The sequence below is a fragment of the Rhagoletis zephyria genome, unplaced genomic scaffold (genome assembly GCF_001687245.7).
Source record: "Rhagoletis zephyria isolate East Lansing unplaced genomic scaffold, Rhagoletis_zephyria_1.1 Rzeph_scaffold_01290, whole genome shotgun sequence".
In the NCBI taxonomy this organism is placed as follows: domain Eukaryota; kingdom Metazoa; phylum Arthropoda; class Insecta; order Diptera; family Tephritidae; genus Rhagoletis; species Rhagoletis zephyria.
This window is the reverse complement of record NW_016158374.1, coordinates 28,463-44,393: the sequence shown is the minus strand read 5'-3', so window position 1 is coordinate 44,393 and position 15,931 is coordinate 28,463. Positions and strand designations below refer to the sequence as shown.

At 32.3% G+C, this 15,931-nt stretch overlaps 1 protein-coding gene across 1 annotated transcript in view; it reads right to left on the bottom strand.

Moving 5' to 3' along the window:
- Positions 1 to 5,657: 5,657 nt before the first annotated feature.
- Positions 5,658 to 15,931, bottom strand: part of LOC108363504 (zinc metalloproteinase nas-13-like) — a 19,263-nt gene continuing 8,989 nt past the window's right edge. The window contains exon 3 of the mRNA XM_017616881.1: positions 5,658 to 6,293. Coding sequence (XP_017472370.1) covers positions 5,752 to 6,293 — 542 coding nt within the window. The 3' untranslated portion in view covers positions 5,658 to 5,751. The remainder of the gene's footprint in view (positions 6,294 to 15,931) is intronic.

The window sequence follows — 15,931 nt, the reverse complement described above, 5'->3', positions numbered from 1 at the left end:
TTGCGTGGAAGACTAGCACATTTCAGATTTTTGCGTGGAAGACTAGCACATTTCAGATTTTTGCGTGGAAGACTAGCACATTTCAGATTTTTGCGTGGAAGACTAGCACATTTCAGATTTTTGCGTGGAAGAGTAGCACATTTCAGATTCTCGCGTAGAATAGTAGCGAATTCATACAAAGTGGTACCAGCAGCCGTACAAAAATCAAACATATATGTGTGTTATAATTATTTCTCGGTCTTTTATTACAAATAGAATACTCCTACTTATTTTGGCGCATATTCGCGTCTTCCGCAGGGAATCTATTTATGAATACGAGAAACATATATGTACATTAGGGTGGTCCAAAAATGCATGTGAATAATTAGAGTCGGAATTTTTATGCTCTCACCACCTAGGATTGTTCTATACCGAAAAAATATACCCCCATTTTTTATTTTGAAATCAAAAAACTTTTCGCAGCAATGGTATAGAATTTAAAAAAACGAATACATATTTTTCTATCGGAAAACTCTTTTCATCTGCAGAAGATTCCCAGTAATAATACCAAATTGTTTATTTAACCATTTTTTCATTGCAACTATAATTTATAGGTCCGCCAAAAACCCACAAAAACCCCGAAAAATGCTATGGAGGGACAAATAAAAAATCGTTAGTATTAAAAAATGGTTAAATAAATAATTGGGTATTATTATTGTAAGTCTCCTGAAGAGAACCACAGTTTTCCAATCGAAAAATATTAATTTTCAAGAATTTTATACCATTTCTACGAAAAGTTGTTTTTTCCCATACTTATAAAAATACATGGAAATCTTTGAGCGCTTTGAGCGACCTCTAAATGTTTTTTGATTTTAAAATAAAAAAAGGGGTATGCTTTTTTTCTATATAGAACAATCCTAGGGGGTGAGAGCATTACAATTCCGACTTTACTGTTTTGGACGACCCTAATGTACATGCAGTCATATCAAGAGCACCTCATTTCAAAGTGATATTGCTTTCCACTTTTGTTTATTTATTTATTTTTAAGAATTTTCATTAAAATAAAGTTCCTTCTCTGAAAAAATCCATATAAACCTAAATTTAAAACTTTGTAGAAAACTAAAAAAAAACTAAAAATGTTCATCCAAATTTCAAAATTATTTTCTCAGAATTTGTTGAGTATATAGATTTGAAGCCCTTTCAATTTTATTGCAATAATGTGGAAGTTTCAAGTGGCTAAAAATTTCCGTTGTTGCGGTTTTCTTCCATATAAAAATAAATTGTGTTTATTCGTTATATGGGAGCAAATGCGACAAAAAGAATCAAAGGTAATTTTAAGGCTCTCGAAACTTGCACATTATCACACTACAACTGAATCGGCTATAAAGCTTCATACTCAAAAAACTTTTAGCACTTCTGAGTAAATAAATTTGAAATTTGAATGAAAATTAGTTGATTTTTTTTTAGATTTCTACAAAATTTTGAGCGTGGGCTTACATGTTTTTTTTTAATGAACTTTATTTTAATTGAAATTGAACATACTGAAAACAAATTTTCAATGGTTAACCATAAAACAATATGAAATGCATAAAGCTTAAAGGGGAAAAATGCCTTAAAAAAAAAGTGGATGATCTCCAGCAAATGATCACTAAACGCTATATACCGTCTGAATTTCATGAATTTTATAATACAGTTATAGAAATATAAAATAAGCACTTAATTTCCAATATAAATTATGCCTTTATGATTTATTTTAAACCTTAAATGTTCTACTCTTACACGCAAATAGTGAAATGTGCTACTCTTCCACGCAAAAATTTGAAATGTGCTAGTCTTCCACGCGAATAGTGAAATGCGCTAGTCTTCCACACAAAAATCTGAAATGTTCTACTTTTCACCGCGAATAATGAAAAGAGCTAGTCTTCCACGCTAATAGTGAAATGTGCTACTCTTCGTAGGGACCGACGATGTGTTAACGCTCTATATGCAACAATAAAAAGAAACCGAACAAAAGCAAGAAAAAACAAAACATAAAATTCACAACTCACCTTTAGCAATGTTTACGGTTCATCGATAGCTCCACGAAAGATTATAAAAACCAAATCACATATTAATATTTAATAATTTATAAAACGTTTAAATTTATATTGTACGTCTCACAGCAGCCAACAGGTAATTTCGCAATGACACGCGGTACATAAAAGTATGATGAAATATTAAACTGCCGGCAATTTAGTACATATTTATGTATATTGCATGAAAATATTCGTATATTTTACGAATTTAAAGAACATGTTTCTGCATTAGTACTGTGTACGAAAGTATTTAATAAATAAAACGAATGCAGAATTGTAGATTTCGTATATTTTAAAACCACACGTAAAGATTACGAATGCCTTCGTACAATATACAAAATTATTGATACAGAGATTTGTTCGGTAATTTACGCATGTGTTTTGTAAAATAAACGAAAGTTCTCATAAATTGTACTAAAACTCCTTTCGTTAAATTTACGAATGGTTCGTAAAATCTTGATTCGTTGTGAAAAATGTGTTCGTATAATGAACGAAATTTTCGTACATTGTACAAAACCCAAGACTACGAAAGCTTTTCGTAGCATTTTTGCGAAATTTTATTTTCAGTGCGGTGAAATTAAAACAAGCGGGGAGATTCTGTAACCAGTTAGCGACAAATTTCGAATCATATCATACGTCAACAAAAGCCGATACCGATCCGAAAATAGTCGCTAACTGGTTACAGAATCTCCCCCCAGGTGTAGTAATAAGAGCGAGATGAAAGATTTGACACTATCTTAGTTGAAAATTTACCTTTGAAAATTTCTATAAGTTAGCCAAATGGCATGAAAATGAAGCGATAAAGCCAAGGCGAATTTATGCAAAGCGGTGTTACTGGCGATGTGCAAGGCGAATTTATACAAGGTGGTGTTAATGGTGAATTTAGATTTTCGCCGCGGTATTTCTTAAAGTCAAAATGATGTGTTTGTTGTAATATGAATTCGCCTTGTTTACAACAAACACATCATTTTGACATTGATGAAATAAATGTTTTATGAAACTGTTTTAAAATTTTTTTGTTTCTATTAGTCCAATGTTTTTGCGCGTTTAGTTTCTTATTTAAATATTTAATTCTAAAAAAACATCCTTCACTTATAAAAAAAAATGATTTAATATTTGAGTAGGTTGGCCGGTTTATATAAAACCACCGCCAGGTTATTCCTCTACTTTCAAGGTGTATATCTTAATATGTTGTTTTCCAAATGCTGTATTCAATCGTCGCTCCACTGATACACGATGGTAATACCGCTGAGTAGGGTTGCCAGATTTTTTATGCGCGAAATCAGTACGTTAGACATTTTAATGCCAAAAAAATCAGTACTTTTCAGTACATTTTTATTCAAAGCAAAGTTGTGAATGTAAGTATCAGATAATACTTTAAAATGCCAGAGTAGTTGTTTTTAACAATATTTTGGTATATTAATAAAATATAGTTCATAAAAAAATAAAAGTGTTATTCAGTTTAACATGAGTGTACACAGAAGCCAATAAATTATTTTATATTTATGACATTTTTGCATAGCAATAATGAGATCATTTCCACCTTCAGTGTTTAAATAGTCAAATAATTCTATATATTGCATTTTAAAATTACTTTTAATTTGAAGTTCTTTTTAAAAAAGTTTTATTAGAAACGGGTTTCTCTCTTTGCGCCAGCAAGCAGACTTTGTACTTAAGATCATCTCAGTTGCTTTGTTTGAGTATGATATTGAAAAAGAAATACAAAATTACATATTTTTTCAAACTGTTTTAGTTATTAAACTGAAAGTTATTTTCGAGATAACTAGCAACACTCGACAAAAAACGTCAGCCTTCTTTTAAAATAAGTTAACCTCCATCATATTATCGCAACTGGTACGTAACGACCCGGCGATATGCCCATAAAACGATTGATATTTTTGTTGTATTAATTTCTTGGGCATATCAAATATTCTCTGAAACATGCCAACTATAATTAAATTATTTTCTTCTTACTTTTCACAGTACAGTTTAAGGAAGCTCCAACGTTATGTAAAAACCTTAAGAAATTCCTAAAGTATTTTGTTTGAATTGAAAATTCAGTACAAATCAGTACAAATTTTGAAAAATCAGGACATTAGCGTACTGATTGAAGAAATGAATAAAATCGGTACAAGGGTTGAAAAATCAGTACTGTACTGATAAAATCAGTGCGTCTGGCAACCGTACCGCTGAGGGCCAGTACCACGTGCAAAGGTTTCTGCTTATATGTATCATACGTCTTATTCCTTTCAATTCTTCCTCAGTTATAACAAATTAAAAAGTGTACTGTGATTTAATGGTCCACAAGTAGCCAGGTTATTCCTCCAATTGTTAGTTATGTCAGAATGTATTATTAAGATTAAAACTAAAATTTAAATGGCTGGGAACTAAGTCCTCATGTTGCCAGGTTATTCCTCTAATTTGGTAATTTATTGTATTTTAATGGCATGGAACTATGTCCTCATATCGCCAGGTTATTCCTCCAATTTGATAATTTTATAATTATTCGTCAAATTATAATTTTAGGTTGACTAAAAAATTTTCTGTTACGTTATGTGGAACAGTTATGCATGTTAATTTTTTATTTCAGTTACTTTGTTCATACGATAGTACCGTATCAACGGTACGCTTAAACATTTTCATTTAATTTTTGTATCAACTCTCTTTATATAAACGTATATTACTTATGTAATTATTATATTATATGTAGTATTATCTTCTTGTTTTAAAACTTTTAGTTTTGTATTTAATGAAAAAAATATGAAATTTTTATGTGTAAATTAATCAGATATTTGCTTTAACAAAACTCGACAGGTCAACACGACCATACTCATCGAGGAGCCATCTTGAACTGTGAATGTCTTGGCTCTTGTCACACACAATGCAACGCTCGTAGTTCCTGCTCCTTTTAATTTTTGTATATGTATCTATAAATGGATGTGGTCGAAAAAAAAAATCACACAACTCAAAACTATCTCACAGCACGTAATTGAATTTTTAATGAAAAATAGTAAATTCCAACTTGAAAAGGGTTAAAGATTTTTCATCATTTGACATTATAGTCGGTGTTCAAAAGAGAGAAATGTCATAAAAATACATACAGTGGTCTAAAATTATAGCCGAACCAGTTTTTGCCAAGTTTTAACGTATTATTTTTACTGTTATTTAATTCGTGTGACACTGCCTTTAAACTTGTATTTATACGGATGTTGTTAAAGAATGAACTATTAACAACTAACCAAAATTAAATAACAACAAAAATAATATTTTAAAACTTGTAAGAATTTGATGCGGCTATAATTTTTTCGACTGCTGTACATAAGTTGACTATGATTACTCGGCCGTTCAATCATAGTAGCACAATGCCACCAATATTTGACTTACAAACAAAATACAGGCAGGAATTTCAAAATTTCAACCCTGTTTGTGCGAAATATTTTATTTTTATCAGTATTTTTCTTTTAATCAATCTATGTTGAAATAAAAGTTAAAATAAAAAAATATTTTGTCATAAAAATTGGGAACAAAAAAACTAAATTCTTCACAATTGTTGTTGTTTGAGATTGAAAATGAGAATGTGTGTGTGAGTTTGAGTTTTGAATTTTAAAATTATATTGTTGGTAAATGTCAGACTGCCTCTCAATGGTTTTACCTTGTTATGTTTTTATCATGCGTAGAACTAAATATGCCCTCAACATCAAATCAATATAGGACACTTGTACATAATATTAATCTTAGCTACATCTTTTTCACTTAAATATTCCCTCTGACCAATGCGTGCCGTAGAATCCAACGGTATTATAGTATCTTTTCCATTTGCCGAAAAAGCACGAGACCGATAATGCAGACAACTATCATAATCGTAACCCACATTGAAATCTGTCACAATTGTTCTGCTGTACTTAACAAAATTGAATTCCTTCCCAGGAGTTATATTCTCATAGTGTACCGTGACATAGCTGTCACGATCGCTATCACTTTGCTGATGATAAAAACCGAGCGCATGCATGAATTCGTGCAATATAGTGCCCGGACGAAAGCAGCCTTCGCCGACAGGATAGTTTTCCAAGTTCATTGTCTGTACTTTAGCTTGATAACCGACGGCCGTATAACAACCACCCGATTCAGAAGAGATAGCTACATAATGGTTTGAGGTTTCATTAGCAGCGATGAATTTCAAACAAGTGCGTTTTTCGATGACTTCAATAGCTTCCAAAATCGCTTCTTGATGTGTTGCATCTAGAATGTAAAAGAAAAAAATCCGCTCAATCATAAATTACGTTTATAACGTATTATTTGCAAATAACAAATTATAAAATGGTAAACTTTGCCGCATAAACGATGCGTTAATTATTTATTTGCAAATAACGAATACTACGTTTATACGTCAGCTATTTGCAATTAAAAATAATTTACAAATACCTAACTCACTGTATATTCGACGGAGAAAAATTCTTTTTAAATATTGCTTGATTATAAAATCGCAATAATATCAACATCGAAAAAGAAAAGATAGCGAGAAATGGCAACGTTTAAACAGTGATTTAGGTGTTTGCAAATTATTATTATTTGCAAATAGCTTACTTATAAACGTAGTACCTGATAAGTAGAGTGGGCCGAAAAGCCGCTCTTTTACAATTTCTATTGCTAATGGCAAACATATGGTTGTTTATGGTCTACAAAAAATCCATGTGAAAGATTAAAAAAATTTGGTCAATATCTTAGGCTTGCCCAAGTCCATTAAAGTTCAATGTGTTCGATCGCAAATTTAATGCTCTACAAAAAACGCTTTCATACCAAATTAATAATATAATAATAGATTGGCGCTTACACATATGTTAGTGTTTGGCCGAGCTTCTCCTCCGACTTGTGGCGTGCGCCTTGATGTTGTCACACAAAGCGGAGGGACCTACAGTTTTACGCCGACTCCGAACGGCGATTGTATTTTTATGAGAAGCTGTTTTTCATGACAGAAATACACTCGGAGGTTTGCCATTGCCTGCCGAGGGACGACCGCTGTTAAGAAAAAACCTTTTTCTATATTTTTTTGCGATGGTGCTTTGACCAGGTCTTGAACCCAGGTGCTGATGAGTGAAAGCGCGCACTGCTTACCACTACACCACAGCGGCCGACCAAATTATGTAGGAATAATACTTTCAGAGATAATTGCGATTTTACTTAAAAAAAGAGTAATTTATTACTCAATTTTACATTTTATTTATGGGTAAAACATATTTAATTAATTCATAAAATGTTTGATAAAATCAAATTCCAAGTCTTTTTATGCAAACTTTAATATAATGAAAAAAAAATCAAATAGAAATACATATTTTTAATATACCACGTTTCTATAAATAGAAAAGAAGTAGAAAATAATTTTTACTTCATCCATTGAATTTATCTTGATAAGTTTTGAATTTGAAATGTTTGCAAATTCGTTATAAATAATTTACGTCTGTCACGTGAGCCCCACGGTTTTAATTTTATGATATTAAAATAAAAATATTTATATTAAAATCAGCTGTAAATTTCTGATTTTGCAATATAAATAGGGGTAAGCTTACAATACTTCGCATAAAGCTGAAAATCAGTAAGAGTGTTGCGAATACCATTATGAATTAAATGTCAAAAGACCCCATCGATCATACGTCTGCAAAAAAATTCAAGGTCAAAAGTCACATAAATTGCTTTTTCGCATTTTTCAGCCGAATGGTACGGTTTGTCATAAAAATAAATGAGACGAAAGTGTAGATCATAGTGCCTATAACTTCTACATTTATTATTCAATTTAGATGAGCAGGCCCTTATTGTATTTATGAAAGATAATGCTTTGACGTGAAAGCACCCAAAAGTTAACAGGTTCTTTCAAATTGATATTTTTACCGAAATTAACTTATGAAATTTTGTTTTTTAATTACGCAAAATTGCCGATGAATCAATGATTAGCTCCTAAACTACCAATCCAGTTGGAAAATATCGTTTACGTAACAGATATTAAATTAAAAAAGCTTAACTATTGCAGAATGAAATTTAAGATTCGTCAGCTATATAAAAAAATATGCAATTACGTGTATGCACTATTTCACATCTCTAAAAATTGAAATTTAGCTATGTATATCTCAAAACTATTAAAGTTTATGATATTTTGACTCAATATTCAGATTCAACGGAAAAATTTACATAAGAAGTGATGGTGTAGTGCCACAGGTGGGATTTCTTGTAAACTATTGTAATTATCAATTAGATGAATAGTTTTCTCTAATTATTTTTAGTCACACCGCTTTCATCAATTCCAGTGGTACTATTTTTTATTTCATGCAATATCATTTAGTTAAACAGGACTACAATAAGTCGTGGAGTAGGCTTACCGGGGAAAACACGTTAAAAACACCCCAAAAACACTACCCCACAAGTTCAGTGGAAATCGTGCATATTATGGAGAACACAATTTTTTGAATCGCTAAGGTTGGATAAATATTGGCTGCATTTCTTTATTCATTCTGAACGTTTGGAATAAACTTTTTTGTTTATTTATTCTTTAGAACGTTCCTGATGATATGTTGACGTATATTTCAAACGCATTCTGTTTATTCCGGCTGTGAAATGGGATTATCCGGAATGTATGAAGAACCGCAGCCATTGACATTTGTGTCAATCGACTGCCTTGTAAGGTTACATTTCAGAAGTAAAGAGAAAGCGGCTAACAATTTTATCCCCTTTTGTGAAAAGGTAGTAGGGAAAGTAGTCTGGTAGTGCTAAAATGAACTTTATGTATAAAAATTTAATAGATATAAAGCAGATTCGCTGATCTACACAATAGACAATGAATTAACTTTTTTATGATATATTACACATGCAATATAGATATTAAAAACTAAATAAATGAAGAGTGAAAGTTTTATTCACATAAAAGTTTGACCAAAGAGAAATCTTATCGACAAATATTCCCAAATAGGGATGTGCGATTAATCAAATAATCAAATAAGCTGATTAATCGTAAACCGTTTAATTAATTAATCAAGAATAAATATTTTTGTATTTGTTTTGTTTTTCCGATCAGTTTAGTATTGTTGAAATTGTGATATATGTTAGGTTTTTCCGATCTAACCGTTGTGTAAATAAAAAGACTTTATTTAGCCTTTTCCCGATGTTTCGCTAAGATTTTAAGCATTTTCAGGGGATTTTTTCGTTTATTTACCTGCGCAGCAATAAATATAAAACATTAACAAAACAACAAAAAACTAATAAACGTATGAATACACAAAAAATAAATAGTTAAGTTTAACACAAAAGAGTTGTAAACTTACAGTACATTTAAATTTAAAATTTTAAACGTAAAACTAAAAATCGTTACCAACGCTTGTGGTAGTTTTGTCTGAACTCAGGGTTGGGCACGCTGCACTAGATCGAGATTTTCACTACCACTAGGGCTTCAGTGGCAGTGCATTTCAAATTTCACTACCACTATATGCTTAGTGGTAGTGCATTTCAAATTTCACTACCACTGTATGGTTAGTGGTAGTGCATTCCAAATTTCACTACCTCTGTATGGTTAGTGGTAGTTCATTTCAAATTGGTTAGTGATAGTGCATTTCAAATTTCACTAGTACATAGTGATAGTGAAATCGAACTTTCACTATAAGTGGTAATGCATTTCCCATTTCACTACCACTACACGAATAGTGGTAATGAAATGCTGAGTGAGTTGAAAATTTAGTGCAGCGTGCCCAACCCTATCTGAACTGAATATTACTAATATTTATAAACATAATAAATAGACTGCAGCGATGTCATCAGTAACCTCTTTCTTGTTCGTTGCATTGTCCCTTTTCTGCAAGAATGATAGAATACAAGATTGCGCCGATCAGAAAGGATTTTTGAGAATAACTTTTGTGTGATGTCACACTGGTGCAATTGCGAGAGGGAAATGCCAAAACGTGAACAAGAACCCTGTAGGGAAAACACGAACTAGTGAACCAAATTTCTTGTTCAGTACTAGTTCTTTTTCGCCAAAAACGAACCAGTCCGATAGTAACTAGTCCCGCACCAGTCCAAAAGCAGTGAAATGTGGTACTTTCACTAAACTATTTTATTTCAAATTTTAAACGCAGGGAAGGTAATCATTATGAGAAAAATAATTTAAATCAACATTTAATCATTATTATTGAGTTTTATTTTTTCGCTCAAACGGGAATAATTATTATTTTATTTTTATTTTTGGAATTACAAATAACGATTATTTTATGATTTTTATTTTTTCGCGCAGAGATTATCATTAATTTTGAGTTTTATTTTTCTACTTAAAAATAATAATAATTTATAAAATTGCAAAGGCCATACAGACGCAACCTACTGAAATTTTTACCTGAAAAGTTTGGGTCTTATTCCTTTTATAAGGGTGCGGCTACCTCTCAAAAGGATACGTCGGTAATCACGCTGGTATAGTTTTTGAGTTGCTTAATAATCATTATACTTAGTGATTCCATAAACAAAGGCCAAGATCCTGAAGGACAATTGAGAAAGGCAATGCAGTTGCAGAAAAAGAGGCATTTAAAAAAAAATGTCAAAATAATTATCACTTTCTCACTAAATTTATTTAAAAATGCAAGCCACCAGAGCTACCTTTTTTTTAAGAAAAGACAAATTAATTTTTTTTTTATGCAATCCAGCACAGCTACCTTAATACAGTCAGTCAATAAAGTTTAGGTACAACGAATTTTTTACAATACGGGCAACTATTTTTTAAATATTTTAGTTTTCGGTAATTTTTTATAAAAATATGGTCAATTCTACAACAAAATCCCCAAAAATCAGAGTTCCAAACCTTGTGCAAAATTTAAGAAAATTCTGCAAAATTTCATTAAAATAATTCACTTTCTATTTACGCTCTCTAGAAAAAGTTTTTTAGCCCATTCAATTTTAGTATAATGAAGTGCAAGTGTGAGGAAGCTAGGACTTACCAAACAACAAAAAAAAAATTGCTAAATATCAATGGTAAGTCCTAGCTACCTCAAACTTGCACTTTGTTATACTAAAATTGAATGGGCTAATAACTGAGTACTTAACTTTTTTCTAAAGAGTGTAAATTGCAATACTTGGGTGGAAATTCGCAGAGTTTTCTTTAATTTTGCATAAGGTTTGGAACTCTGATTTTTGGGGTTTTTGGTGTAGAACTAACCATATTTTTATAAAAAATTAGGGAAAAATAAAATATTTAAAAAATAGTTGCCGGTATTGTAAAAACTTCACTGTACCTAAACTTTATTGACTGACTGTATATCTTATTTAAGTTAAGTACGACAAAAACTTTCGAAGTACTTCATATACATATAAGCTTAAAAAGAACTGAATTTACTTAAAAATCAATATGCTTAAATTTAGACAAGTAAGACAAAGTGAACTAATATTTTTACTTTTAAGCAGAACGCACTTTTGTTTTTTACTTACTACTTAAGTTTAATACTACTACTACTACTAATGTGGTTTATAAATTTTTAATAAATGCGTTTAAACATTTGTAATGGTATTGTCCTTCCTTCAACCGATCGTATTTAATATAAAAGGGAAATGTTTCGACAAGCCTGATTAGAAATATAGATCTAAGGTGACGAATTTATAACAGGTTGGGAACTATAAAAAATGGATGCAGATCGAACTAGATCTCATCTGTCGAATTAGGAACTGGTTTGGAACTAAAGAAAAGGGGATGCAGAACGAACTAGATCTCATCTGTCGAATTTGGAACTGGTTCGGAACTATAGAAAAAGGGATGCAAAACGAACTAGATCTTATCTGTCGAATTTAGAACTGGTTCGGAACTAGAGCCAAAGGGATGCAACGGGGGACAATTGACACTTCCTAAGACATCGCAATGTTAAATTCGCCGGTCGCTAGCATGCAAAAGAGAATTAACGCGTGCTAGTCATGGTTCCAAACGCACCAGAACCGAACCAGTTCCGCACTAGTTCGTTTCCCTACAGGGAATGGAAAAAGAAGAAAAAATGTTGCAGGGAAAACGTAAACAAGTTGCACAAGTGTGACGTCATGCAAACAACGATTCTGTCAAATTCGTTAGGAGAGGAATAGCGGTCCGAGATCGGCGTAACCTTTGAATTCTCTCAATCGTGCCTTTTCTGCATTATTCTTAAGCTTTCTAATGTGAATCTTAGCTCTGATCCAATACTTTTCGTGAAAAATCCTGTAAAACTGTCAAACAGCAAAATTACTCTCTGAAGTGAGAGTAAAAAGTGAGTAACAACAAAAAGCACGGGAACAAAAAAAACAGTTTTCCTGTAAAAACGTCAACCAGTGATTGCTTGACACTTTTCATGATTTTACCAGAAGAAAAAGTTCGGGTAAAATCTTGCAACTTCACTCTCTACACAACTCTCCAAAAGACGCTCTCATTTACAGGATTTTGGAGTACGGGAACATTTTTCCTGCAATTTCGTTGTAAAATCCTGTAAGTCCATGGAGTACTGGATCAGAGCTCTTGTTTTTGCTCTTTTCTCTATATCAATTATTCTAGCGTTCGCCAAATCAGCTGTATGGCCACTGGTGTTCATATGCTGCGCTAGTGCTGTGCTGTTTCTTTGTTTTTTTTTATAAGCTTTTATTTAACTTGGTCATCCCGCGCAATCCAATCGATTTTAAACTGACTTCCCGACAAGTTAGAGGCTTGAAATTTTCAGCATAGTTCCAATCACGATGACAAAGCAATTTAAAATGTAAATGAATTCTCCATATGGTCCAGGGGTCTTGTTTCAAAGGCGGTCAAAAAATAGTAAGATTTATGGCTAACAGAGCGTAATTTGCCAAAGAACGTAAAACCATTATAAAATTGTTAAAGCTGCTGGCGCGCCGCGGCGGTAGTGTAGCAAAGCTATTCCTAGTCTAGATATGAACCTCGTTGTAGGCATCATATCAAGGAGATACAATTAAAAGACTCCAGATGCCGCCCCGCCAGAAGAAGTTAAATATTTTTTTTACATTATTTTATTTTATGTNGAAATGGACGACACGCCATTTCTTTAAATAAAATTAACTGCTGCTATATGTACATATGTATGTTGTTTATACAAAACATAAGCAAACATTTTGCTTGCCAAGTCTTCTGTTCTCTTTCATTGNGACAAAATTTGCTTGCTAAAAAATCTTTTGTTACACTACTTTATTTTATTCCTTTGATTGTACATGCTAAATAAAAGCTTGTTTTTAAAAAAATATTTTTTTTACATTATTTTATTTTATGTCTGCTTCGTGTTCGCTAAGACGAGTACCCAGGGCTCGCTTGGTTGTTCCGATGTACACTTTGTCGCAATTTTCGGCTTCTTTACCATTGCACTTTGTTCNAAAAAAAATATTTTTTAAAAACAAGCTTTTATTTAGCATGTACAATCAAAAGAATAAAATAAAGTAATGTAACAAAAGATTTTTTAGCAAGNACATTATTTTATTTTATGTCTGCTTCGTGTTCGCTAAGACGAGTACCCAGGGCTCGCTTGGTTGTTCCGATGTACACTTTGTCGCAATTTTCGGCTTCTTTACCATTGCACTTTGTTCTTTGATTTCTATGGGGGTTTTTGTTTTTGTAAATATTGTGGATAAAGTGCAATTGGATTTGTATGCTAGCGTTATGTTTGGGTGTTTGGCAATGTGTTGATTTAAGTTCTCGGACAACTGCGGAACGTAAGTAACGCTGAAATATCGATTTGTGGTGTTTGTTGTTACTTTACTCGACTGGCGGCCGTTTATTTCTGTAACTTTTGTTTTATTAAGTCGCGGGTTAATTTTTCTGGGTAGCTATTACTTTTTAGAATCTTTTTGAGTTTTTCTATGTTTATGTCATGAAATTTCTTGTCACTCAATGTAAGTACTTTGTGTATTAAATTTTTAGCTGTATTGATTTTGTATTTTTTAGATTGTGATGATAATAAATTTATCAAAAGACCCGAAGATGGCGGTTTTGAGTACCAGTCCAGTGTGAGATTATTTCTTTCCCTGTGGATGCGAACGTCAAGAAAGGGGATGCTGGCTTTATGTTCCATTTCCATGGTTGTTTAGGCGTGTCTGCTAACACCAGGCGCCTAAATACATGCTATGTACTGCTGCATGTGCAAAAATTTCCTTTATGCAATTTAGGAAATTTTTGCACATGCACTTCTCAACTGCCAAGTAATTGAACTTTCTTAAGTTTCAATAAGATGGCACTTCAAAGTATGCTCGGCCTAGTCTGATGCATCCTCCGGACACTGCTTCCGGAGTCTTCTGCGGACTCTGCATGGCTTACAACCATGCAGAGGTGGTAATAGTTGATTACCATTGGCCACAGTGCCTACCCACTACTTTTTGGTCCAATAAATATTTTTTTTATATACATACATACATGCAAACATACTGGTCTCCCCTCTCACTGAGTTATTCAATGGTGAATTGGAGTTTGTGGTGGTATTTGTTGAGGGTTTTTAGGATTATATTCACGTCTTTGCGGTTAACTATTGCAAATATATCGTCTACATATTTTGTTATAAATTTAATATCGATATTAAATGTTTTAGCTCCAAAATGGTATTGTCAAGTAAATCGTTAATAACAATATCAGTAATAGTGAGAGAAAGCGGGTTGCCCATTGGCATTCCAAAGGTTTGAGAAAAGAATTTATTGTTACACACGAAGTAATTGTTGTCCTTGAGGCAAAAGTCTGGAATATTTTGGAACTTGTTCTTAGGAATCATTTACTACGTTTATACGTAAGCTATTTGCAAATAAAAATAATTTGCAAATACCTAACTCACTGTTCATTCGATGGTGAACAATTCTTTTTTAATATTGCCTGATTATAAAAAGGCAGTAATATGACCATCGAAAAAGAAAATAAAGTTAAAAATGGCAACGTCTTGATTATAAAAAGGCAATAAGATGACCATCGAAAAAGAAAATGAACCTAAGAATGGCGGCGTCTTGCGCTTATTTGCAAATAGTACCACTAATCAATACTTATTTGCGTGATTTAGTTATTTGCAAATAAAAAATTAGCTCATCGTTTATATGGCAAATCTTACCATTTTGCCAATTGTTATATGCAAATAATACGTGCGAATAAACGTAGTAATTGTCATATTTTCTATTTTTTTCATTTTTATAATTATTCTTGAGGCTACGACTGTTGGTATATTTGTAAACAGAGAGACGACATCAAACGAAACAAGTACATCTTCTTTACATACATTTATATCGGACAATTTATTTTTTTAAATTGAACGAATTTTTTATATTGTAGTCACAAACAACATTATCATAATAGACGCAGATAAGGGGAACATAACAGTATCCTGTAGGGAAACGAACTAGTGCGGAACTGGTTAGGTTCTAGTGCGTTTGGAACCATGACTAGTACGCGTTAATTCTCTTTTGCATGCTAGCGACTGGCGAATTTAACATTGCGATGTCCTAGGAAGTGTCAATTGTCCCCCGTTGCATCCCTTTGGCTCTAGTTCCGAACCAGTTCTAAATTCGACAGATAAGATCTAGTTCGTTTTGCATCCCTTTTTCTATAGTTCCGAACCAGTTCCAAATTCGACAGATGAGACCTAGTTAGTTCTGCATCCCCTTTTCTTTAGTTCCAAACCCAGTTCCTAATTCGACAGATGAGATCTAGTTCGATCTGCATCCATTTTTTATAGTTCCCAACCTGTTATAAATTCGTCATCTTAGATCTACATTTCTAATCAGGCTTGTCGAAACATTTCCCTTCTATATTAAATACGATCGGTTGAAGGAAGGACAATACAATAACAAATGTTTAAACGCATTTATTAAAAATTTATAAACCACATTAGTAGTAGTAGTAGTATTAAACTTAAGTAGTAAGTAAAAAA